The sequence below is a fragment of the Rhipicephalus sanguineus genome, chromosome 6 (assembly GCF_013339695.2).
Source record: "Rhipicephalus sanguineus isolate Rsan-2018 chromosome 6, BIME_Rsan_1.4, whole genome shotgun sequence".
Lineage (NCBI taxonomy): Eukaryota > Metazoa > Arthropoda > Arachnida > Ixodida > Ixodidae > Rhipicephalus > Rhipicephalus sanguineus.
Window position 1 is genome coordinate 76094348 of NC_051181.1, and position 24957 is coordinate 76119304.

Below are 24957 nucleotides of genomic sequence, written 5' to 3' on the forward strand. Positions count from 1 at the left end.
GCTTCCCACGTGGTACCTTGAGACTTCCATTACACTACCAAAATTTGCTATGAGGCCTGGTGATGGGTTGGTTTGCTTTTGTGCTCTCCATCACACAAAGGCTTTACAGAGGAGGGGGAAAAAAACATATCTAATTGTTGGTGGCTGTCTTGGAGATGGCAGTGATAGAGGTAGGGAGATGGTTCCACTCTTCCGAGGTTCTTGGAAAAACTTTCGTGGATGTCCTGATGCTTTGGACATTAGCAAGCATAGTTTCTTACAGTACCTAGAGGGGAATCTGGCGCTAGTGTCTACGTACGTGGGCTCCTTGAGCGGCGCTTCAACCACCATGGGAATGATGGGAAGTACAGGCTTCGGATTTGCTTCGGATGGATTAGGCTCTTGAGATTCGCAATGCTTGTTTGCCGAGTGTAAAACGAAGCAATATCAAGTTATTTCAAATTAAAACTTGCTTCATTCTTTTGTACGTAAAACTTATTGCAAAAAGTTTGCATGATCGTGATATAAAACTGAAACTTTGACAAATTCAACCACCAGGGTATGCATTGCTCTGCAATTGTGTTCCAGATTTGGCATCACAATGTAATGAAATATTTTCTTTACAACACTTAAAACAAGCGCGCTTGTCTTTCCCTCATAAGTGCGCATTATCTATTTATGGAAATAACAGTACCGTCTCGAGTGAGAAACACTTAACGTATCATCTGCTGCGATGCCAGGTGCGCCTGTCCAAGTAGTCTGCCCCCAACGCATCTCTCGTTTTGTTGTGAAGTGATGTCAGAGGAGTGTGACGGTGCATCTACTTAGCTTCGCTGTCGTTTTGCAGTCGATTTGAACGAGTTTTGACAAGTAGCGCTTACCACAAAACGTGAGCTCTATGCAATTTCCTTTCACTGGCATGGGACGCTACATCTATGCGTAGCGGTGAGTGCACGACGCTTTGCTAAAACTGTCAGATACAACCTGTAAAGCTGCAACGTAGCAGCAAACCAAGAAACCTGGCGGTATTCAGCCTCTTCGAACAACAAAAGCACTGCTTGAGTGCTTTGCAATGCACCCCACTGCCCACACTTCGCAAATAACGAAACTGAAACTGTAGAAAAAGATCCGTAGACAGTTCACTAGCTAATGAAATCCAATCCAAAGCCTGTGCTTCCCATCATTCCCATGGTGGTTGAACGATCGCAGCGCTAGTTTCCTCTCTAGGTTATTGTATGAAACTCTATGTTAGCAAGTAATTGTGAAACTATTCGACCAGTTCAAATATTCGAAGGAATATTACAGTATTCAAATTCGCTTTGAAACTAATTTTAATTATTCTAAATTTCCAAGTATTAGAAAACTAAGACATATACAGTCGATCCCGGATATATCGAATTAGGGCAGATTGCCGAAGGCACCAAAATGAGATGAATGCGGAGATACTCGGCAGCCTCATCGCAATGTTTGCATTCCCTTCCCTGTGTTCGCGCACGATGGCATGCGGGCCTGAAAATTTCAGCATTACCTTCGAGATCGACAACGTTGTGACATACTTTTGGCGTTTTCGGTGATAAAACGCACATCTCGGAGGCTACGCTTTTTCTTGATTTTCGCGCCAAAGCAGCGGCTGCTTGCTACAAAGCCACGTGTGCTGTCGCCAAGATGTCGACGCTGGTGGGGACTTTTCCTTCATTGTTTGTGGGCAGTGTTGTCTCTTGAGACTTCAAAATTCGTGTACTTCTCACTTCGTTTCTGACAAGTCCTCATTCGGGAGACTAACTAAACATTGACCCTCTCGTAGCGATAAAATGATGACTGGTGCTTGGAACGTCAGGCAAGGCACCGTCATAAATGGTTTCCTTGCGAGGTTTGGTGCCAGGTGGCGACTTTGGGTGCGTCATAACCGCTGACAACGGCGTATGGTGCCCCAGCGAATTTTGCGACTTAGCATTTCCGGGCACGCTCTCGGACAGGAGTACAGCAAGCGACTTCATCGGTGCAGATGACAAGTCGCTGTTTCTGACTGCATCGATGCGGAGATCAAGGCTGACGTTGCCAGTGCCACGGAAGTGGACCTGTGCAGTTACGAAGATACCAATGCCGCCGTAAACAATCTTTTACTGCGCTCCAGAGCTTGCATCGGCGTTCAGCGTCAAACGCCGCTGTTGTGGCCAAATGTGCCTAATTTGCTTATTTGGAAAGCTTCAGTGATATTTAGGATGACTTGATGAACTTGACAGTGCGCAAGAAGGAAGGCAAGTTTACGCACTATTTTCGTGTGAAATAAAGTGCAGTAGCTTGCAAAAGAGTTGCCACCTTGTTATTTAGCAATGTTAGCACTTGTTACGAATTCCAAAAACTGTTTAGAGACCTACAATTCATTAATATAAGCCGTAAATACGCGTATTTTATATTTGGAATTATCGACATATCGATTTATTTCGCGATCCCGTTTGAGTTCGATATATCCAGGATCGACTGTGTAAACCGCATGTAACCCCCTGTAAAGGTGATTTCACTGCAGTGGAGGGGTGCTATGTTGTGAATACACCTATCCGGGGGAAATCCGCCCAGCCGCGAAGCCCCACTTCAAGAATAAATGAACAAATGCACGGAGGCGCGATGGCGGCAGGTGGCAAACGTGCCAGTACAGCTAATTGCTGCCTCATGCTGCCTCTTCATGCGTGCTAAGTGTGCCGCACAGACGCGTTGCCTTCACCAACGAAACCAGCTCGCAATTGCCACGCCTGTGTGCGGTCAGAAACGGAGTAGGCATCGTGAACCTTTCATGACAAATGCATGCGTACGGTACAGCAACAGCACAGTGATGGCGTCGGCTTAGTCGACGATGTGCTGCACAAAACTAGAAACAATCGGCTTCACACGGCAGCAAATGCTGCGTAGTCTGACGGAGATTCGGCGATGCGTGTGCGCATCGTTTATGCGCGTGCGCCCATGCACGCATTGGGGAAAGCTGGACGAGTCGGCCTCTCTTCCGCCACTGCCTTTGTGCTCCACGTCGTAGTTCCCAAACGCTTCATATGAGACAGTTGTAATCTATTCCGCGCTTTGCTGGTAACAATGGTGCTCGTCACGAGACCCAAATCAACAGGTGCCAAATGTACTTGCGGGAGCCTGGGTGTGCACCCAAATTGCCTGATACTGTGAGACATTGAAGCTATTTCAGAAGTGGCTGTGGCGATTTGACCGCTTGAGCGGAATATAAAAGCATGAATTCGTTTTTTCGTATTGCCTGATTATCCAGACGATTTCGCGGTCGCTAGGGGGTCCGAAAAAGCGGACGTTGACTGTATACTGTTCGCATTCAATTCGAAATTATTCAACTAAATCACTCTTCGCTCCGAAACTAAAGTTTACTATTCGCAGAAGCCTAATGCTAATGTTTAGTTGTTGAGGCACAGTCCTCAAAGCTAAAGACGCCTGAAGGAGCGATAGCATCGCAGCAGGGTTGCATTTTGTAAGAGTGAACGATACAGTAGGTGGGTGCCAAATAGAACTTGTTTTTCTGATGGTGCTTGGGAGTCTCTAAATTTTTCCCTCAAAGGGTGGCAAGACCTCGTCTTGTCATTAGCCCATCAAGGCATATTATGAGGCAGTTGAGTGTTGCAGAGGATTGAACAGTGTGATGATATTGGGATGCTTAGACATGGGATGGTGTTGATACAACAGTTAATTGGGAGAGGGCATTGCCTCTGCAGTGGTCATAGGAGGGATCAATATTTATGTATCTGCGCTGGCTGTGTCCTCTGTGCAGGCACCGTATGACAAGTACAAGCAAAGCCGGTTGGAACGTGTCAGCACAGTGATCGTGTCCCACGCAGCCAAGCTCCGCGAGATGGCAGACCGGCCCTGAAGAAATGAATGGACAATTTTATGGATGACAAAGCTGTTAAGACTTTTTTTTTTCTTTCAGTGCAGCTGCACAAATGGTCGCTTCCACCATGTCAAAACCAGCTTGTGCCGGAGCAGCTTTTTTTTTTTTATGCTGGTGGGACAGAAATTGGGGCACTGCAGTGTGCCATTTTACCAACTAACGATCCTGTGCTCTTCCAGTTGCCAGTACCACGGAATGGTATTGCCTGCTATTGAATGTGTGCCCATTGTGAAGGACTTTAGTCATTATCTAAACCGTGAATGTTTCTGTAGGTTCCAAGCAAGAAATGTTGCTTCTGTGCTTTTCAGGCTAATGTTGGTGCTCACTTGACCATGTTTTTAGTCCTCTGGAGCCATTCTGCATTGAAAGTTTAACCACTGACATTGCCAATAAAACTGTACAATGGATTTTTTTTGGGTTTTTGTCCTCTGCCTTGGTGCAGCTTTTAGTAGACTTACTAATGCATGCAACAGACGAGGTCTCTGAGCTCTGAAGGGGCTTGTAACTGCACAAATCGCCTTCAGAACACAAAAGAACTCTTCAAAAAGTGTAAAAGAACCTCTCCTTGGCCTCGTTTTTCTGCAAGTTTGTGATATTCTCGTCAAAACCGAAAGTTTTTCTACAATATTGCTACGACTATTTCTAGGAGCGTTCCAGTCGGAATCAGGCGAGCCGTTTGGCTCAGTTTCTTGCTTGTAGAGCCTCCTCTGGCATTGCCTACCTCTTCAGTTTACCACTTGGCCCTGGTTCAGAGTCTTCCGTAGCACGGCATTTTTCGTATTGCTGCATGGCAGTCGCTCAAATGCCGCTTTTTGTACTTCTCCATTCAGCCAGCACCTCTCCACGGAAGCTTTCCATTATGTCTGCTGTGTCAGGGGATTGTGCTCTTTCAGCTCGGGGTAACGATAACTTTGCAGGTGCTGTTTGATAGCAGAACAAGAGTTTAACTGCTAAAATGACAAATACTACAATGATTTGAAAGAAGAAAAAATGGACGAGAAAAATCTTTTTTTCAGATTTTTTTTTTTTTTTTTTTTTTTTTACACCTAGCGGCCACCGGTAACAGCTGCAATACGTCGAGACACCCTGCGGCCACAGTAGCAGTGGGGGCCACGGTGCCTGTTCATTGCTGTCGGTGCTACTCACTTGCAATTCTGGTACATCTGAAGCGTTCGGGAAACTTCTCCTTGTATCATGCATGCTTTCCCACGGTCTGTCTTCGGTTTTTGAAGAGTTCGTCGCGGCGGGAGGAAATGCCTAGCTACTGCTCCACTGAAGGCAGTTTTAACAGCATCATCGATCACGACACACCATCGCATACGTTTCCTAGAGCTGACAAACGGTGTAGACTTTGTATACGTGCTGCTCGGCGATCATGCCAAGCCTGGACATTTAAAAATTGACTTCATTTGCTGGCTAGGAACACACGTCGCGTCACTTAGCTGCGTCGGAAAAAGAATAAAAGCATGGGACAAAGCTGTAATATGCACAAACGAGGTGTTCTTTCAAATATTCTGCGCTCTCTATAGTGACAGAGCCAACCCATTTCGATTAATACAACCTGTGTCTTGTGGTAGCGTGGATGTGACAGTAGCTGCCGTATGCACAGAGCTATCAATCTGCTGAGAAATTCCACTTTCGGTGCCTTATTGCGCAAAAAACGCCAGGCCTGCGTGGAAAGCGCAGCACAGTCACAGCGAAAGCTGGAAGAGCAGCATTTCAAGAGCCACTTACAACTCTTGTGACTAGAAACACACTGACTACGCCACAAATGATAATTTTTGTGAAGTTGGGAAGCACCCACCACGACAGTATTTGTCATTCTGCGGAGAAGCGAGGTACCATCTGTAAGGCAACATGTGCACTTTGTTGATGCGACGGTTGATGACGAATTATGGCTGAGCCCATTGTAATGGGTCGGAAGCTTTAAACGAACCACTAGTTACGTCATTTGCATTGTGTGACGCCCGGTCGTTATGTCACTCTCCCACCACGCCCTATAACATACGCTAACGTGAGGAGATAGAGAGAGGGAATTAACTTTATTGAGACCCTGAGGAAATGGATCATGGGAGCCAGATGGGTTTCCTTGGCAATCAATAAAAGTGCACTTGCGAGGAACCCACTATGCTTCAAATAATCCTACTTTTTATGAACTACGGAAGCAGCCACTATGCAATTTTTCATCATTCTGCGGAGAACTCTGCACTTTGTTGATGCTGTGGCTGATGACGATGAAGAATTATGGCAGAGCCCATTGTAATGGGTTGGAAGCATTAAACAACAGACTCGTTGTGCAATTCCCATTGTGTGACGCCTGGTTACAGAATTTGCGTTGTGTGACGCCTGGTTATTTTACTCTTCTACCACACTGCATTACCTATGTTAATGTGGTTCCTGCCTGACATGAAGCCTGTATAGGGTCTTTTTACAAAGCAGTTTCAAGCACCGGCATGGCTCCGAGGTAGAATACTGGGCTCCCACGTAGAGGGCCCAGGTTCGTACCTCGTTCCATCCTGGCTATTTTTCTTATTTCGTTTTTTCTTTTTCGCGCGATAGTGGTTCTGGACACCGGCGGCAGCAGACAGCTACGGTGCCAAGAACGGCTCTTGTGATTGCATAACAGCTTTCGCTGTAAAACTGTGGAGCAGCGGAACACCGGCTGCATAGGTAAACTCGAAGCAACGTCCTACGATGCCTTGATTCAGCTGTAATAACTGCCTTTCTGCCTCAACAAAACTGATGAAACAATGCATTTTGCATCCTCCATAACATTCATTTTATCTACTGCTTCCGCTGCACGTTGGACCATGTTGCTGGCCCGGACTGCCTGACTGGCACGTCCGCGGCCTCCTGCTCCTCTTGGTAAACTTAAGCAGTTACATTTGTTGGAAATTTGAAATGGTATGCATCATCGGAGGGAAATCATCACTGGTAGAGGGACCACGACATGAATGCATACTGTGCAGCTATATGTGACGGCATGCGCGCTTCGAAAGAAGTTGGCCGGCTGTCGAGTGAAGGTGTTGTGACGTCACGGCTTCCAACTTGCGTTGGCAGAGTGGCTTGGCACACGCTCTCAAAACCATAGAAAATAAGACCACCCACTGAAAAGTTCGATAAGTGGCTACTTCTTTCAATGTAATCGCATACTGAGAATTCATCTTCAGCATTTCCACAAATTTTTTATTTTGCTTCAGTACCCCTCTAAGCAGTCGCGTGATACTTTTGTCATTGCCGCGGTTTTCGTTCAAGGCCACGTTCGCATGAGACATAGGCTCTCTCGATCCTTAATAATAATGACCGTCTCCGGTTTTTTATGCCGGGTGCAACGCAAGCGGCAACGTTCTGTTGGGAGACGCCTGGAAGCTGTCGGGGACTGTTACCCAGATTGTGTAACAGGCCTGGAAATGCTATTGCTTTGGGCGAAACTGGCAACATTTTGTGATTAAATGTAATGTTGTTGGCGGAATGCAACACATTAGGCTTGTGTCAATATTAGAGTACTTCGAATATTCAAACTGATATTACAGTATTCGAATTCGCTTCGACATGAATTTAAATTATTCGAAATGAACGGTTAGACATATGTAAACCACATAAAGCTCCCTGGAGAGGTGGTTTCACTACAGTGGAGGGGTGCTATACCGTGAATACCCCTATCAAGGGGAAATCCGCACTGCCGCAAAGCCCCACTTCAAGGTTAAATGAACATATATTACCCTCACATCGATTCATCATTTTTTAAGTTTAAAAGCTTGTTGTACCGGCTTATATGCTCTAGGTACAGTAAATTTTAAAATGTTGTGTTTTACAGCATTCTCCCGAAGTCAAATCCTGCCACTATTCAAAGTTGCTTACACTTCCCTTTGAACCAAAAAAAAAAGACATTTGCACACGCCTTATTTCAGTTTTAAAATATATTGTGCAGGTTAGTTGGGTCATGACAAATATGCTCATTTTTCTTTATAATAGTTGATATATACTGTTCGAATTCGATTCGAAATTATTCGACCAAATCATTATTCGCTTCGAACCTAAAATTCGCTATTCGCACAAGCCTACAAAACATGCACAAAGGTGTTCGACCTCCACTGCCCCACACCCCAAAACCACTCCCCTGGATACGCCACTGTTGCCTTGTGAAAATATTATGCCACGCCTGTAAGAAGAGGGGCGCTGGGTGGCCTTGTTTCTTTTTTATTTTTATTTTCTCTTTGTTTCTTGTATCTGTTTCTGTATTTCTATTTTCCTCTAGATTTCTTTCTAGATATTTCTTCCCCTTCTCTCTATCTTTTCTGTTTCTCCTTCTATCTTGCTATGTTTTTTCTATATGTTTTTCGTGTGTTTCTTTCTATCTTTGTCTTTATCTCTCTCAATTTATTTCTTTTTCTCTCTCTTTCATATGTTTCACGTGCTCCGCTTCACTGAGCTGAGTTTTAGTTGAACGCTCACACCTGTACTCTGGTGTGGGGCTTGCGCAATTCCTCTGGTGCATACCCACCTATAGAGTTTTGTACGAGGGAGCACAAGTTACCGATAGCTCAAACAGCTATGCTGTTAAAACCGCCATAGCTTATGCCAACAGCATCAGAAAAGCAATGCAGGCAGGCACACTGGCGTTAGCGCCTGTGAAGAAGTGCAGCGACGATACGGATACCATGGCATCCGATATATGCTGCGGTGGTCGACACTAAATTAACAGAAGGCTTTTGTTTTAGATGCGACGCATCTCTTGCTCGGGGGTATGTAAGGCCGCGTGGTAATCCGCACGCGCCGTTGTAGTCCGCACTCACACTACGCATGCGCACCTCTCCTCCTTCCCTCTCTCCGACAGCTGCGCTTTACTCTCCACTTCTCTACCAGCACCTGCTTGCGCTTCTCCTGCGTTCTCGCTTTTGCTTTCGCGGCGCATGCGCTACTCTCCTCCTCTAAGCGGTTAGAGCGCAGCGTGCGTCCAGTGCAGCGCTTGCTTTGGTTGACTCTGCTTGACTCCATTGGCGCTTCCGATGAAGCGTGATGGAAGCAACAGTCCCGTCAGTGAGTGGGCTGACGCAAGCACGCGTCAGCATCAGCCCAATTGCGTGCACTCAAGACAAAGCTGCGAAGCAAAGGGCAGCGAACTACCATTCACGGCACATGCATTGATCACGTCTTCACCAATTTCAAGATCCACCCACTGCACCAAGATCCCCTCACGGTTCACTTCAGCGACCACAAAGCCATCCTCATCAAAGCAAAGTGCACACCACAAGTACTAGACGCTGCTCAATAAAGACCTTCGCTGACCGTTTCACCTTCGTCTACAACGTTAATAACACCGTTAATAACGATCCGAGGTCGGTAGCATGCCCAACGAACGCCAACAGAACGCGATCGTGCAAGTGCTCCGGCTTTGCATCGCCTCATGGTCCCCTTTAGCGGGAGATGGTGTAATTTTTTTCCTTCGCATCACACGAGTCACCCGGTATAGCAACGTTGTCTACTTTCACGAGCAGACAAACACTGCCGTCGATATCCGATGTTTCACTGCTTACCACACACCCGCACTATTGGTATTATATCACTCTGGCCAGCATAATTATCCTTCCGACACTTGTAAACATTGTCTCTTTTTCACGAAAAGACACTACCCCAAGTGGACGCTCGTAGTTTTCAACTCATTTCTTGTCTGTGCAACAGCGAACACGTTTCATGTATGTGGGTGTGAGGCTATACCTTCACGACAGTAATAATTTCATTTTGTTTTCAACACATCACTTGTCGAGGGAAGGCACGGCTAAAGGCAGAGTAGATTGCCCGACAATAGCCTACCACCCACACATTGTTCAACTGTTGCATAAACGTTAAGAAATTGTACTACCAAAAGTGAATGCGTTGTGCGGGGAGCTCTCCTCCCTATGCCCCATTGCCCTTGGCTGTGTGCCTTTGCAGCCCTTACCTGGGCAGCGTTTCGTTCTAGGTTTGTGGTGTTCTCTTGAATTTTTGAAGAATAGTGCAGAATTGCTTTACCCAAAGCCGAAGCGGCCACGAATTGGTACGTGAAAATAACAAATAACAAGGGCAATCGCAACTCTAGGAAAGAAATGAAGGCATGGAACACTACAAGTTAAAAAGTGCAGGAATAGAAGTACACCTCCACCCATGCATTTTCTTCAAGTTAATAGTGAGCGCTAAAACACTGAGGCTCTCAAAAATTCCTGTTAAATTGTTTTACGCTAAGTTAAACGAGTGTTTTACACTGCCATTGTGTTTTATATTTGTTGCAATTGTATCTGGCCGCAGATCTTCAAACCATTAACTTAACAGTTTCTTTCTGTCTAGCAAGGGTCCAATAGACATGAAGCGTGCTCCAGACAAGGCCGCACCAGCACTTATATGCTGCTAGTGTCACTTTTATAGGTTCCTTTAAAAGCTTGCGTCAAATAAACCAGAGTGATTTAAAAACTGGTACCGATTGTAGTAATATGACGATGCTAACTCTTAATTTGTGTAGTAGTAACATTCCTGGAATACAATGTCATAAACAGAATAAGAATGTTGAAAAACTTTTGTTCCATCATATACGGAGGACTGTACGCACTTGTTCCGGCTTTCAGTAGAATGCCGGGATGCACCTTGCACAAACTTCTGGTAACGTAGCCAGGAATTTTTTTCGGGAGGGGGTTTAACCATACTTTGTTCGTGTGTGCGTTTTACGGCTGCGTGTGAATACACATGCAAAATTTAAATTTTTCGGGGGTTGAAGTTTGATACCCCCCCATCGGCTACGCCACTGCACACTTTCATATTTTGATCACAACAATAAGTTATTTATTTTCTGCAGCCCACTCTCAAGTCTCAATGCACACATCCTCCGACCTCATTACCCAATGAGTCACTCCAAAGAGCACTCCGTGCCAAAGAGGGAGTCCATATTTTACCTGCCCAATCACTGGCTGCAGACTGCCAATAAACTGCTGGTGAACCTTGCGTACGTAAATTTTATTATTAAAGCGAAAGCGTTATATGCCTCACTAAACACGAAATTTGACCGTCGGCGTCCCGCGTTGTCTGCACGAGTGGTGCAAAAAATCATCACGTGATGGCATCATGACGGCCCAGATCGCCAAATTTCGTGACGTCACAAAGTCTCGCATGACGTAACGCTACATAATGCCGTTGGAGCGCTTTCCTTTGGGCGGCGAAAAAAACCAGGGGGCACGCGACCGCAAGAGAAGAAAATAAAGACGGCGCTTCGCAATGACGTAAACCATTCGTAACTAAAAATATGCTAAAATCTACCAAATTTACTCGAAAACTTTCTCATCAGTTAATACGGCACTCTGGTTAGTAGCGAAATCGCATAGTAACGTAATTGCAGTATTTCTTTGATGTATTACCTAATATTTCTTTTTTTATTAATCTTTTATGATTCAACATTGTTCAAATTAACTTCTAAATTTTAAACTATACTATTTCTTGGCCAATCCCCCGGGTAGTGGGTATGTGCTGAAGGAAAAACAAACAAACAATGGCACGTGAAGCCTCGGCTCGTGTTTCCTGCTGGCGTCGATTCTGGTTCAGCCGTCTCGATCCTTCGCTCCTGTGGCATAAGCCTACACCGTCATCGTAGCTTGGTCAAAGGTGGGCTGATCACGGAGGCAGTGCAAACCAGGTGAGCTGCCTCCGATCCTGGAGGCAGTGCGAAACCACGCTTGGTGCACAAAGCTTTCGGAGGGTGGCGGGGCAGGATAAATGCATCTAGCGAGCGTATACATGACCGGCCGTTCATGTAGGCTCCCTAACACATTGACTGAGAAGAAAAAATTGCGGGCAGTTTGCACGAAGTCGCGCGAAGCTTGGCGCAGCGAAGCACGGGCCCGTCGCCGCTCGTGCTCCCCGTTGACCGACACGTCTAGCTTCGATATGCGCGGCTTCCTCCTCGAGAGTACGTAGCTAGGCTATGCAGGTTGCGTGCGAAGTCTCCGTCGGTGGGCGCGGCTCAGCTGCAGCGCATGCGCGGCTTGTCCAGGTGGTGCGGTATCTGGTCGCTAGACGATGATTGCTTCCTCTTTCTATCGTTTTATCTCTCTCTCTCTTTCGTTGATGTTCTCTCTGTCTTTTTTTCTTTCTCCAGTTTATTTCTCTCTATTGCTCTCTTTCTCATTTTTTTCTGTGCTGCGCTCTACGTACTCTCTCCCCTTCACCAGTCACAACTCTCCTCACGCTCACTTCCCTTTCCCACCCCCTTGCTACACTATACTATACAAGGCTATGCTGTACGCTGCTGGTGTGCCTGCATAGCCGAGTGGTTAGGACGCACGTCTTTGGATCGAGGCTACGCTAGCTGGTTCTAAATTCTAATCCCGCCTCATGAAGAATTGTCTTTTTGGGAAGGATTTTTCTATTTATATCTCTCTTTCCGTCTCTCTGTTTGTTTCTCTCTTTCTTTCGCTCTCTCTCTTTCCTCTCTGTACTCGTTCTCAGGTAGACGCACAGTGGCACGTATACCCGTTAAGACGATGATAGTTTGCTGCGATCGACTCACCGGAACGATTTGCTAAACAGTTTCGCTATTAAAAGAAGATGGCTTTCGCCATCGAGTCGTCTTAGGTGAATGCACAAGGGACCCTGTGATTTTTTACCATAAACATGGCGGGTTTATTTTGCGGGCCTCCCTCGGTATCCAGATAGGTTGCGGCTCTAAATCCTTCTTGTTTGTCAAGGTAAATGAGTCATTTTCGAGGTTCTGGCTGAGCATGATACAAAAACTTGGAGGACGCGATAGCGTAATTGGACCGTGTTCGTATCGCCTTCCCAATCGCTAGCCTACCTTCGCTTCTCGGTGGAGACATAAACCGCGCCGCAAGGAAAGCCAAAGTGCGGACGTCCTGCGGGTCCGACATCTATGCATGCGGCGCGACGAAACGCGGCCACGCGGCGGGGCGATGCCGTTTAACAGCGTGCCCCGTGAGCCCTTTGCGCCATATCGCGGGTGGTGATCAAGTCGTTGAAGAACCTCCGAGATGTGCGTACCACCAACGCACATACTCCAGCATACTTAACGGCGAGCTATTTATATACACCAACACCATAAATATACAAACAGCTCGCCGTTAGTATGCGCGAGGATGTATGCGTGGTGAACGAGCGGCTAAACTCATCGCTCCACGGAGCTAGGGGTCGCAGGTTCGAATCCCCCGTCCCACTCGAAGCGAAGATTTCTTTATTATTTCTTTATTTGCATCTACCTTGAATTTTCGCTCACGGAAAGCGCTGATTTGTCGGCCACAACCAAAGACGCCGCCGCCGCCGGCGACACCGGAAGTTTTGCGAAACGAGCTAATAAACGCTTTCGCGTTAAAACTAAAGCAAGAACATCTCAGAACGACCCTAGGGACGAAATGATGCAGCATTATCAAAATGAGTCTACGAGATTCAACTGACTGCTTCTCGTGCCGATTCGAAATTCAGTGAATATGACCCAATATTACTGAGAACTAACAGACAATAATGCCAAGGATTCTAATTACTACAAATAGCACCCCCTATACTTTCCTTGGCATTACTGTCTGTTAGTTCTCAATAACATTGTGTCTAACAAAGAAAAACGAGCCCTTAAAAAAGTAACCTTTTTTCCTTGAGTGGATGATCGAATCCCGGCCGCGGCGGCTGCATTTTCGATGGAGGCGAAAATGCTTGAGGCCCGTGTACTTAGATTTAGGTGCACGTTAAAGAACCCCAGGTGGTCGAAATTTCCGGAGCCCTCCACTACGGCGTCTCTCATAATCATGTCGTGGTTTTGGGACGTTAAACCCCAGATATTATTCCTTGAGTGGATATGACCGGCGTTTATACTGATACTTATGAGTAGCAGAGCTTGTGATTGTATAATTTGGCCTTGACTGGACAAAATCAGACGGCGGTGTTGGTACCTGCCTATTATAAGTCTACCTAATCGTGAATAAGTGAAAGTGAACATACGGTATTTTGAGCCATTCTCTTTCCGCTAGCCGTCTAACATTCAATCACGTTTCCATTGCTTGATCAACCCAATTGACGCATGTGTACCCGTGTCCTGAGAGTAGCGCACACTAAACACTCCGCGTCTTCGTCGGAAACGTTGAGATCGCATGCTTGCGTCAGCAGGTATTTTATTATGAATTCCATACGCTCTGAGATGGAGTCACATATAGGTGGGACAAGAAACAAGCACTGGTTTGCCACTGCTTTTAAAACAATTATTACACTGACAAACAAACCAGCAAAGGTGAATGGGGCTAAATTAACCCGGACACTCGAACATTCACAGCAGTATATACATAATTTGTATATTTATAATTAGGTGCCTGCGATATTTAGACTTCTACTTGCCAATCTGCCCCTGCAATTGAAAGTTGCACTCAAAACATTCAGTTGTATACGTAAAACACGTGTTCACTTACAGAATACTGCCCAGAATATTTAGACTTTGGGTCATCAGTCTGCACCAGCGCTTAGCGCATTTAATTTTGTATGCTGCGTGAAAATTCGCCGAGTACATAACAGATGCGTATACTTACGAAATACTGCCTAGACAACGTACAGTCGCGATCATAAGTTTGGAGACCACGCGATCGCGTGGCAGTGTGCATGCGCGCGCCATCTAACTGCCGGTTGTCTGCAGTCGAGAGTCTCACAATGCGCAAGCGCGGCCACGTCTCGTACATTCGGGACGTACTCGCGCTGTGCCGAAAAGTGGGCGAGCAAATGTCCGAGGTTGACAAGGTGGGCCACGTACTCAAAGGCATCGCGGACGACGCCTTCAATTTGCTGGTCTACACAAATGTGTCGACCATCGACCTCATCATTAAGGAATGCCAACGCTTCGAAATAGTTTATAGTTTAAAATTTAGAAGTTAATTTGAACAATGTTGAATCATAAAAAAGATTAATAAAAAATAAATATTAGGTAATACATCAAAGAAATACTGCAATTACATTACTATGCGATTTCGCTAGTAGACCAGAGTGCCGTATTAATGTGATCAGAAAATTTTCGAGTAAATTTGGTAGATTTTAGCGTATTTTTAGTTACGAATGGTTTACGTCATTGCGAAGCGCCGTCTTTATTTTCTTCTCTTGTGGTCGCGTGCTCCCTGGTTTTGTTCGCCGCCCCAAAGGAAAGCGCTCCAACGGCATTATGTAGCGTTACGTCATGCCAGACTTTGTGACGTCACGAATTTTGGCGATCTGGGACGTCATGATGCCATCAGCGTGATAATTTTTTGCACCACTCGTGCAGACAACGCGGGACGCCGACGGTCAAATTTCGCGTTTAGTGAGGCATATAACGCTTTCGCTTTAATAATAAAATTTACGTACGCAATTGGTTCACCAGCAGTTTATTGGCAGTCTGCAGCCAGTGATTGGGCAGGTAAAATATGGACTCCCTCTTTGGCACAGAGTGCTCTTTGGAGTGGCTCATTGGGGAATGAGGTCGGAGGATGTATGCATTGAGACTTGAGAGTGGGATACAGAAAATAAGTATAACTTATTGTTGTGATCAAAATATGAAAGTGTGCAGTGGCGTACCCGGGGGGGGGGGGGGGGGGAGCGGAGGGTGTCAAACTTCAACCCCCAAAAATTTTCAATTTTGCATGTGTATACACACGCAGCCGTAAAACACACACACGAACAAAGCATGGTTCAACCCCCTCCCGAAAGAAATTCCTGGCTACGTTACCAGAAGTTTGTGCAAGGTGCATCCCGGCATTCTACTGAAAGCTGGAACAAGTGCGTACAGTCCTCCGTATATGATGGAACAAACGTTTTTCAACATTCTTATTCTTTATATGGCATTGTATTCCAGGAATGTTACTACTACGAAAAGAAAGAGTTAGCATCATCATATTAACACAATCGGGGCCAGTTTTAAAATCACTCTGGTTTATTTGACGCAAGCTTTTAAAGGAACCTATAAAAGTGACTCTAGCAGCATATAAGTGCTGGTGCGGCCTTGTCTGGAGCACGCTTCATGTCTACTGGACCCTTGTAGATACAAAAGAACTTTCAAGTTAATGGTTTGAAGATCTGCGGCCAGATACATTTGCAACAAATATAAAACACAATGGCAGTGTAAAACACTCGTTTAACTTACCATATAACAATTAACAGAAATTTTTGAGAGTCTCAGTGTTATAGCGCTCGCTATCAACTTGAAGAAAATGCATGGGTGAAGGTGTACTTCTATTCCTGCATTTTTTAACTTGCAGTGTTCCATGCCTTCATTTCTTCCCTACAGTTGCGAGTGACCTCGTTGATTTGTTATTTTCACGTACCAATTCGTGGCCGCTTCGGCTTTGGGTAAAGCAATTCTGCACTATTCTTCAAAAATTCAAAAGAACAGCACACACCTGGAACGAAACGCTGCCCATGTAAGGGCTGCAAAGGCACACAGCTAAGGGCAATGGGGCATAGGAAGGGAGCTCCCCTTCCTACAACGCATCAACTTTTGGTAGTGCAATTTCCTAATGTTTATGCAACAGTTGAACAATGTGTGAGTGGTAGGCCATTGTCGGGCAACCTACTCTGCCTTTAGCCGTGCCTTCCCTTGACATGTGATGTGCTGAAAACAAAATGAAATTATTACTGTCGTGAAGGTATAGCCTCACCCACGGCCAGCCGCTCTCCCTTCGCCAACATACACGAAACGTGTTCGCTGTTGCACATACAAGGAAGAAGTTGAAAACTATGAGCGTCCACTTCGGGTAGTGTCTTTTCGTGAAAAAGAGACCATGTTTACAAGTGTCGGAAGGATAATTATGCTGGCCACACTGATAATACCAATAGTGCAGGTGTGTGCAAGCAGTGAAACATCGGATATTGATGCCAGTGTTTTCTGCTCGTGAAAGTAGACGTTGCTTTACCGGGTGACTCGTGTGATGCGAAGGAAAAACAAAAGCCTTCCGTTAGTTTAGTGTCGACCACCGCAGCATATATCGGATGTCATGCAATCCGTATCGCCGCTGCACTTCCTTACAGGCGCTAACGCCAGTGTGCCTGCCTGCATTGCTTTTCTGATGTAGGGATGGTCGATTAAAATTTTTAATCCATTAATCGTTAATCGATTCAGCCTTTAATCGATTAATTGGTTTCGGTGGAATGTTTTAATCGATTAATCGACATTTTTTATGGGTGCTTTAAAACCGATATCTATTTGTTTGAGAGGCATCGTTCGTGTTTGATATGGTCCCAAATCTTTTTATCAGACGCGCTGACGATCGAAAATTCCCACTTTCGAAAGTGTCGACGACGTGCCCCTTGTGTCCAGTGTGCCAAAATTCCCACTTTCGCACACTGGACACAAAGGGCCCGTCGTCGTTGGCTGATGTCGCGGATTCGAGCATCTGTGGCCATCATCCCTGGACTATTTGGCAGCAGGTCGTATTTTCTCGAAGCCTGCCTACTCGAGCTCATCAATCCCGGAGACGCGTTCGGGGACCACACTGGTTGGAAAGTCACAGCTGAAACATGCAGTGTGGCGGAGGGTGAGGGAATCCCGAGAAAGGTAAAAGAGAGACGAGATGGAAGAGGAATTGAATAAGATGCTCGCTCTCGTAAGCATGGCGTCTTTTCTCGGTTTGTCGGTTAGATAATGTGGAAGCCCTACACTATGATTGCGGACTGAAGCGATCTTTTCCTTGAGATCACCCATGCAGAGATTACACAGAAACATACTGGCCTCAAACAGACCATCGGTACAGGCAACTGCGGGAAATACGTTTTCTTGATTTCCAATCTTTGCCGGCAATAAACAGTTCGTAGTTGTCTTTTTTCATGTTTCTAGCTTTGCGCCAAAATTAACACGTTGAGAGCGGTGCTATGTTTTCGCATTTTGCTTATTACGTTTAGTTATTTGTTCATTAACAAAATCCAATGTATTTTCCCATCCAATGATTCGTTGTTTCGATTTTTTTTCGCACGTGCGTAACTCAGACCATAAATAGTGCCTTTTTAGGGCTAACCTACCATACCCCCCCCCCTCCCCAGCGGTTGCCCCCCCCCCCTGAAAAAAGTTCTGCGGACGCCCTTGGTTACGCTGATATGCAATGATTTTGCTGCGTTGAGAATGACACACTGTTTGCGACTGTTTAAATAATTTCGTATGCAGTTTGTAGTTTAGGATCTATGTTTATGAAAGTGAGTTTGATGGCTTACATATTGTGGGGTACCGTGTCAAATGCTTTGCGATAGTCAAGAAACATAGCATCATCAACAGAGTTCTTCCTATCAAGTGCTGTTAGTATATCATGTTGAAATTCTGCTAGTTGCGTATACATGAGTGGCCCTGCCGGAATCCATGTTGCGATTTAGTGAAAAATTGAGTAGATTCAAGATACTTCCACACTGCGTTGTAAATAACATGCTCTAATAACTTGCAGCAAATTGAAGTTAAGGACACAGGGCGCTAGTTTTGTATAAGTTCATTTATACAGTAAAACCCCGGTGATACGAATCTCGCGGGGTTACCAAAAATATTCGTATCATCCGAAATTCGTATCACCAGAAAACATGGAAAATTAGTATGCGACAAAATAAAGTTGGCATACGTTATGATTTAGGGTTTCCCAAGGCCGCACCGACGTCATGAACAGTTCTAAATGATTGCCAGTAAAGTTTTTAGACGTCAACGATCATACTTGTACTCGTAAATATAGGTGCGTGCGCGCATGCGTAATCAGTGAACCCTGTGTTGTGACCCGCAACCGCTAGTAGCCCCTTCCTTAACTTACTAGGCTTTCCTGCATGACACCAAATTACTGCGGCGAAAGGGACAATCAGAAGCGATTTGCACGCGATAGATGAAGGCCAGAAAATTTTAGAATCGCTGTCCTTTGTTGCTGTTACCTTCTTATCACGGTGCTGTTGGGGGTGCATTTCGGAATAGTTCCAGCCGTGCCCGCACAATCGGGAGGTTTGCTCAAAATCCGGGAGTCTCCTGTGCAAATCGGAGACTTGGCATGTATGCGCGTACGCTGCGAAGCCTTGCTCCTTCTCTAAGATCGTCCGCTTCGTCTCTTGGGGTCTTCGTCCACCTTTCATAGGACTTCATGATGAACCCGCAGCCCGAGTTTCAGTCTTGTTCCATAGAACGTCTGATTGCGAGGACATGGCTTGCATAGACATGACAGGCACGTGTTAACACACTACAAAGACGCTGTTGCCTCGAGCATGACAGCACGCGTCAAGGCGGCGGAAAAAAAAAAGGAAACAAACGCGACGTCAACGCCACCTGTAATCTAAACGCGAATGCGCATAAAGGCCTCCAAGATTCGCGCGCACAATCTCTGAGGCAACGATGAACCGTTGACGGTCGCGCAGCGCGCACGCCCGCACCCGCCGCGACTGCCGCGTCTTTCGCGACAGCGCGGGCAGCCCCTGTTCGTACCTGTGCGCTAGCGTACGTTCGTATCAAACGTCACCGGGTGAAAATCGGTTCGCAACAACCGTACTCCAATACAATGCAGGCTGATGGGCCCTGGCCGGGACCATAGAAAAATTCGTATCACCCCGAAATTCGTACGAGCCATGATCGTATCACCGAGGTTTTACTGTACAAAAGGGCCAAGGCAATGACCACTTGCTCGGCCGCACACGACGGCGAGCTTCGTACCGAAGCGGCGTTAACGGTCGCACCCCTGTGGTTGATCGACAATACATGGTCAATTTTAATTTAGTCCATCTCTTTACCGAAGTTTTTAGGAAGTAATGTCGGCGAGCTTTGAGTTGTTTTAGTAAACGCCGATTGAAAATAGATGTTCGATGTTTCTGCTCTTTCTAAATCATCCGTTATATTTTTATCCGCAGTAAATGAATCGGGAAGAGCTGTGTCAACTTTTCTGCCAATTTTAGCATAGTTAAAAAATTAGATTTCGCTTCAGGTCAGTCTTCAGCTTGGCAAAAAAAAGCTTGCCTAGCCTGTTTTACTTGCAACCTGAGCTGCTTTTTTTTTTTTTTTTTTGCACACTTAAGCCGTGCCTTATTAACGATTGCTTTACTTTCAAGGAATATTTTGTGAGCATTAGCTCTCTTTCTGATAAGTTTGCGTATATCTTTGTTAAACCAAGGCTTGTGCTTCTGTCTGCCTTTTAAACACCCCTGAGGAACGTGTGGGTTCATCAGCTCAGTATCTTATCACGAAAAGCAGGCCATAGTAGGTTGATGTCACGTGTCCCCCATATGCATAAAAGGTGGGAAAATACAAGGCTAGTTCAATGGAAATTGCATCGCGGTTTCCTTTTTTGTATATAGAAGCGTATCGTAAGGGGGCGTTGCAAGCAGCCGCACCGTTTGAACACACGTGCGTATCGCTCTCGAGATATCGTTGTTCTTGCTCTCAATTGTGGGGGTTACGCCCTAAATGAAAGGGACACCACGCGGGGCTCGTCGTCACCGACGAACAGCAATTTCGGCACTTCTACTTGTCAAGCAGGCAAGGAACATTCTGACATCCCGGATACGCCCGCCGCTGACGCCAGCACGGCAGACGAAGAATCTGCACCAAGCAATGCCGCCGCTGACAGCAGCATGACAGCCAAGTCATCACGAGAGGACGCGACGATACCGGTCTCCAACAACTCCGTCCTCTGCGCTAAAAACATGGCTGGGAACAACTCTGAGGTAGGACAGAACAATCCTCATTCATCTAAATCTGCCTAAAGACCCAAGGGTGGGTTGAATGTCACCCGGACTGCTCAAGCTAATTAAGGTTCCACAGGCAAACATGCCGAACTGCAATATCGCGACCAGGCAGCCCGTCCAAGGCGCTGTGATAGTGAAAGCGCCTATGGCGATAAACTCCCCTTAGATGATAAGAACGGCTGGCACGCTACGCCAAAAGAACAGTAATCGTACAGCTGATCCAATAGCCGTTAAACGTACTGTGATAGTAAGGTAGGTGTCACCTGGACAGCTGTAGTACAATACCCGCGCCTGTCTTGCACGCTGCAGTAGCCAGTGAACTACGCAAAATACTTTCATAGCAGATTTCGGGTTCGACTACTAGAACGCAACGATGAGTTTGCTGTAGACCTGTCACATCCACACACGAGAGACCATGTGCTTGCGATGGGATTATTTTACGTTTGCGGCAATGAAATGCCAATTCAAGCTTACGAGATTATTCATCGCGTTCAGATCCGCGGCGTGGCTTATCGTGCCAATGGGCTTACCAGTGAAGACCTTATGGCTAGCCTCACTTGCTACTCGTGCAAGATAGCGTTTGGCCAATTGGCAACAGGGGCGCAGCTCTTACTACATTTGAGGGCTCTATAAACTGCCGTGCAAAATTTATTTTTATAGGGTACTCTTGCCACTGGTTGTCTTATCAAAGTCGGCAATGTGAACTGTACATGGCATACAATTGCACATAGGGAAGAGTCGTGCCCAGCGGCAGACGAGCGTAGGTGCGACGGCTGCGGTAGCTTACATGCCGACGTATTCTATCCTCGCGGAGACACGAGAGGGGAACGTGGCGAACCACAGCGAGTTAATCGGATCCCTGTGCAAGTTTAGCGCTAAGAGGATGTAGGTGCAGATTTGTCTCCTTGTTTTTCAAGTGCGTTTCCTCCCCTAGTACAGAGGCAGCATCGGGTACAGAGGGTTAAATCAAAAAGTAGTCCCCCCAACGAGCGTACTCTATACGTGAATCACGGAGAGGCAGTGGTGACTACAGCGCCTCAAATGTGCCAAAGCAAGCGCTCCCTACTAATGAAGTATCGATGCAGCCCAAACAGGCACATGTGCGCCCAATACATGATCCTTCGCACCGCGCGGAAGCACCTTTCAGGGCAAATTTTTCACGTACTGTGCGCCTTGGCGAGGATCAGCTGAAGCGCATTGTTGAACAGGTCACAGCTGAAGTGATCAAGTGCATCGTTCCTCTTCTGAGCATACAAACTCCTCCCAGTGGAGAAGTCTAGACGAGCCGCTGTGCCATCCGCATACCCATCGCCTAACGCTTTACAGAAACCGTGATGAAAAATTAGTATGCGCAACAATGCGGCATTTTTTCGCCGGATTCGATTTCTTCAGTCTAATTGCAGGGGAATCCGGCGTAAGCGTGTGGAGCTGATTAGGAGGTTCAGTGACGTTAACGTTACCTATGGCCATTTTACTACAGGAGATTGGCACACACACCAACTTTGATCGGCCACACAGCCCACTGCACCCCTTCTATAGAACATAGGCGGCCAGGTCCAGAATCGCAGCCCGCTGCTCCTGTAGCTAACGGTCAAGCATGCGTCCTGGTTTTTTCACGAGTTCCTCATGCTGAGGTTGTAGCAGGAGTACGCCTGGGCTTCCATTAGACCGAAGTTCAAGCTATGGCTTTCGCGGTTTATGCGGGGACTGTGGGCACTACCAAACATAGAGTGGATATGTCATGAATTGAACAATTTAATACCCCACTCACACTGACAAATGTCGTGTTATTTTGAGCGAGTGCACTTAAGCTCCCAGAATGTCACTTTGGCGGCGCGCTGGTACACGAGAAAGAGAAGTGTACTTTGGTAATGATGGTAATGGCGATTGGTAATTAAGCAGCACAGCAGATATTTATTTCAGGCAATGTTTTTTAAGTAATGATGTATTCAAGCTACAAGAAGCCCTTAAGGCAATCTTAAGGCACAAACGCGGCGGATGCGGCAATTGCCCTGCGTGTGCTGGGCATGCCCCGGGCGGCCTTGGCTGTAAACTGTCTGAGAACGAGAACAGCAAAGTAGTTTTTAGTGTTATAGTATGTTTTAATGCATAACAAAGCTCCTAATAAAGAAAACAACAGTTTAAGAAATACTATGAACTCAGCCTCGGGTAATAACTTCTCTGTTCTCGAGCCATGGCTACGAGGCTAGACACTCCGTCTCGGCAAAATGAGTTTGGCGAACGCGCTCGCCGGCAAGTTCGCTTTGCAACGAGTGCCACTAAGCGCTACCGTACGACAGCGTGAGAATGACACTAGCGGCGAAATGCACTCCATCGGAGTGCACTTAAGTTGGTCCGTGCGACCGGGGTATAAAAAGATCTACCCCCAAGATCGCGTAATTGTATGCGGCGCCTTCAACGCGAGGCACACACGTTGGGAGTATGACACGACTGACACAAGTGGTCAGCACATACGGGATCAGATAACGAGAGCTAGACTCTTTATTGCCAATGAAATAACCTCACCAACTCGTTTTGGCCAGCACAGAGGCCATCAGGACAACACCCCCCCCCCCCCTTTCATTCCCAGTTTTGAGCCACCTCAACGAAATAACTTTGACCCGTGCGGAGGACCTGGTGGATAGAAATCATTATCACTTAGTGCTGTCCTAGACCTCTCGAGGGTGTAAAGCACGACCACTACAGTCGCGTTATCGGAAAGATGAGCACGTAAAGAGGGACAAGTATTGCAAGACACTTAGCGAGTACGACATTCCCCCAGGATTGGACCAGCTTGTCAAACAGATTCATGCTGCCAAGCAGAGTGCTACGACTAAGCTTTCTGTCAAGTTTGATGCTCCGAAACTAGACTCCCACTTGCTCACATTGCGCAATCGTAGGCATCGGGCCCTTAAGGCTTAACGCCGTTCCGATCGGGCAGCTCGTTGCAAACTCATTCTGACTCGCAGAATCAAAGAGGTGGAGCAGCATACTGGCCTTCTCTCTGAACGTGGCTGGCAGCTTCTCTGTTCCTCTGCGGAAGTTTCAACGACGCACGACATATGTCTGCATGGCATATCTTCAGAGCCCTGCTGGACGGACGCAAACGGCCGAATCCTCCAGCGCCAACTACGGCAGTGCAGCCGAACGTTCCTCCCGACGAGTTAGCATTACAAGCGGGGCTGGTATGTTTCCCCCAGCTCAAAGATAGATCAGCACTACCTGTAGACCCACCACTCGATGTTTGCGAATACGACGTTCATTTCATTACAGACGAGATGCAGGCGTCATGGCATGACTCTAACCAATCACAGTGCTCGTGGCCCCAATGGAGTGCGCTACTCAACGCTGTGTTTTCTTCCACATTCGCATAAACTTGCGCTTCTGGAAGAGATTAGCAAATACTGGGAAATGGGACATCTCCCCGCTTCATGGAAGAACTCCATGGCAATTCCTGTACCGAAGCCGGGTGAACCCGTTCAGACGCTGCAAGATCTGAGGCAAATATCAATGGAGCGAATGGCTCCGCGAAGGCTGGAATTGCACTTGGAGAAGCATAACGTTGTTCTTACACTCGGGTACGATTCTGTCGAGGGCTCTGCGCCCAGGATATCCTTAAAGATACACGCTGATGTATTCAGTGCCCTGCAGGGTCCAGCTTCGAGTTATAGTAGTTGGAGTGGACATCAGAAAAGCTTTCGATTCTATTCCGCATGCCACTGTACTGGAACGGCTCTTGGCTGACAGAATAAAGGGCCATCTTTATAGTTTCATAAAAGCTTTTCTTGCAGACCGTACCTCTTCAGTTTTGGTCGGTGACACCATTGGACAGAGAGGCAAAGTAACCTGACTGGCGTCCTTCAGGGAGCGTTTATTTCATCGGCCTTATTCAGTGTCTGTCAGATCTTCCTAAACAACCTGTAATCAATGCCAGGACTGCAACATGCTCTATATGCGGTTGACGTAACACTCTGGACCAACTCTGAATCAGCTGGGGAGCAGGAGACCGCACTACGGGCATATCTTGGTGATACCTATGATTACATCCGGGCATGTGGCACGCAGCGACGCAGCTTCCTATCCGAAAATCTTCTTGACGTGACGTCACGGTGACGTCGCGTCAAAGATGACGTAAACATATGAAATGGCAGCTTGGTCAAAGTTCGAAACCAGGTGAGGTGACTCCGATCTCGGAGGCAGTGCATAACCACGTTCGGGGAAGAAAGCTTTCGAAGGGTGGCAGGGCAGGTACAATACTTCTACTGAGAAGAGAGAGAAGATGCGTTTCGCCTTCTAGTCGTCTTAAGTGGATGCATACGGGACCCTGCGAGATTTTTTTTTTTTGGTTTTCCGCAGGCGGCGCTACAAGGGAAACAATAACAAAAAATGACCCATCCGGAGCACTGCTTCTCATT

The 24957-nt window shown here is 46.6% G+C and overlaps 1 protein-coding gene across 1 annotated transcript in view; it reads left to right on the top strand.

Moving 5' to 3' along the window:
- LOC119395900 (G2/mitotic-specific cyclin-B) overlaps positions 1-4284 on the top strand; it is a 31197-nt gene extending 26913 nt beyond the window's left edge. The window contains exon 8 of the mRNA XM_037662912.2: positions 3758-4284. Coding sequence (XP_037518840.1) covers positions 3758-3768 — 11 coding nt within the window. The 3' untranslated portion in view covers positions 3769-4284. The remainder of the gene's footprint in view (positions 1-3757) is intronic.
- Positions 4285-24957: the final 20673 nt, after the last annotated feature.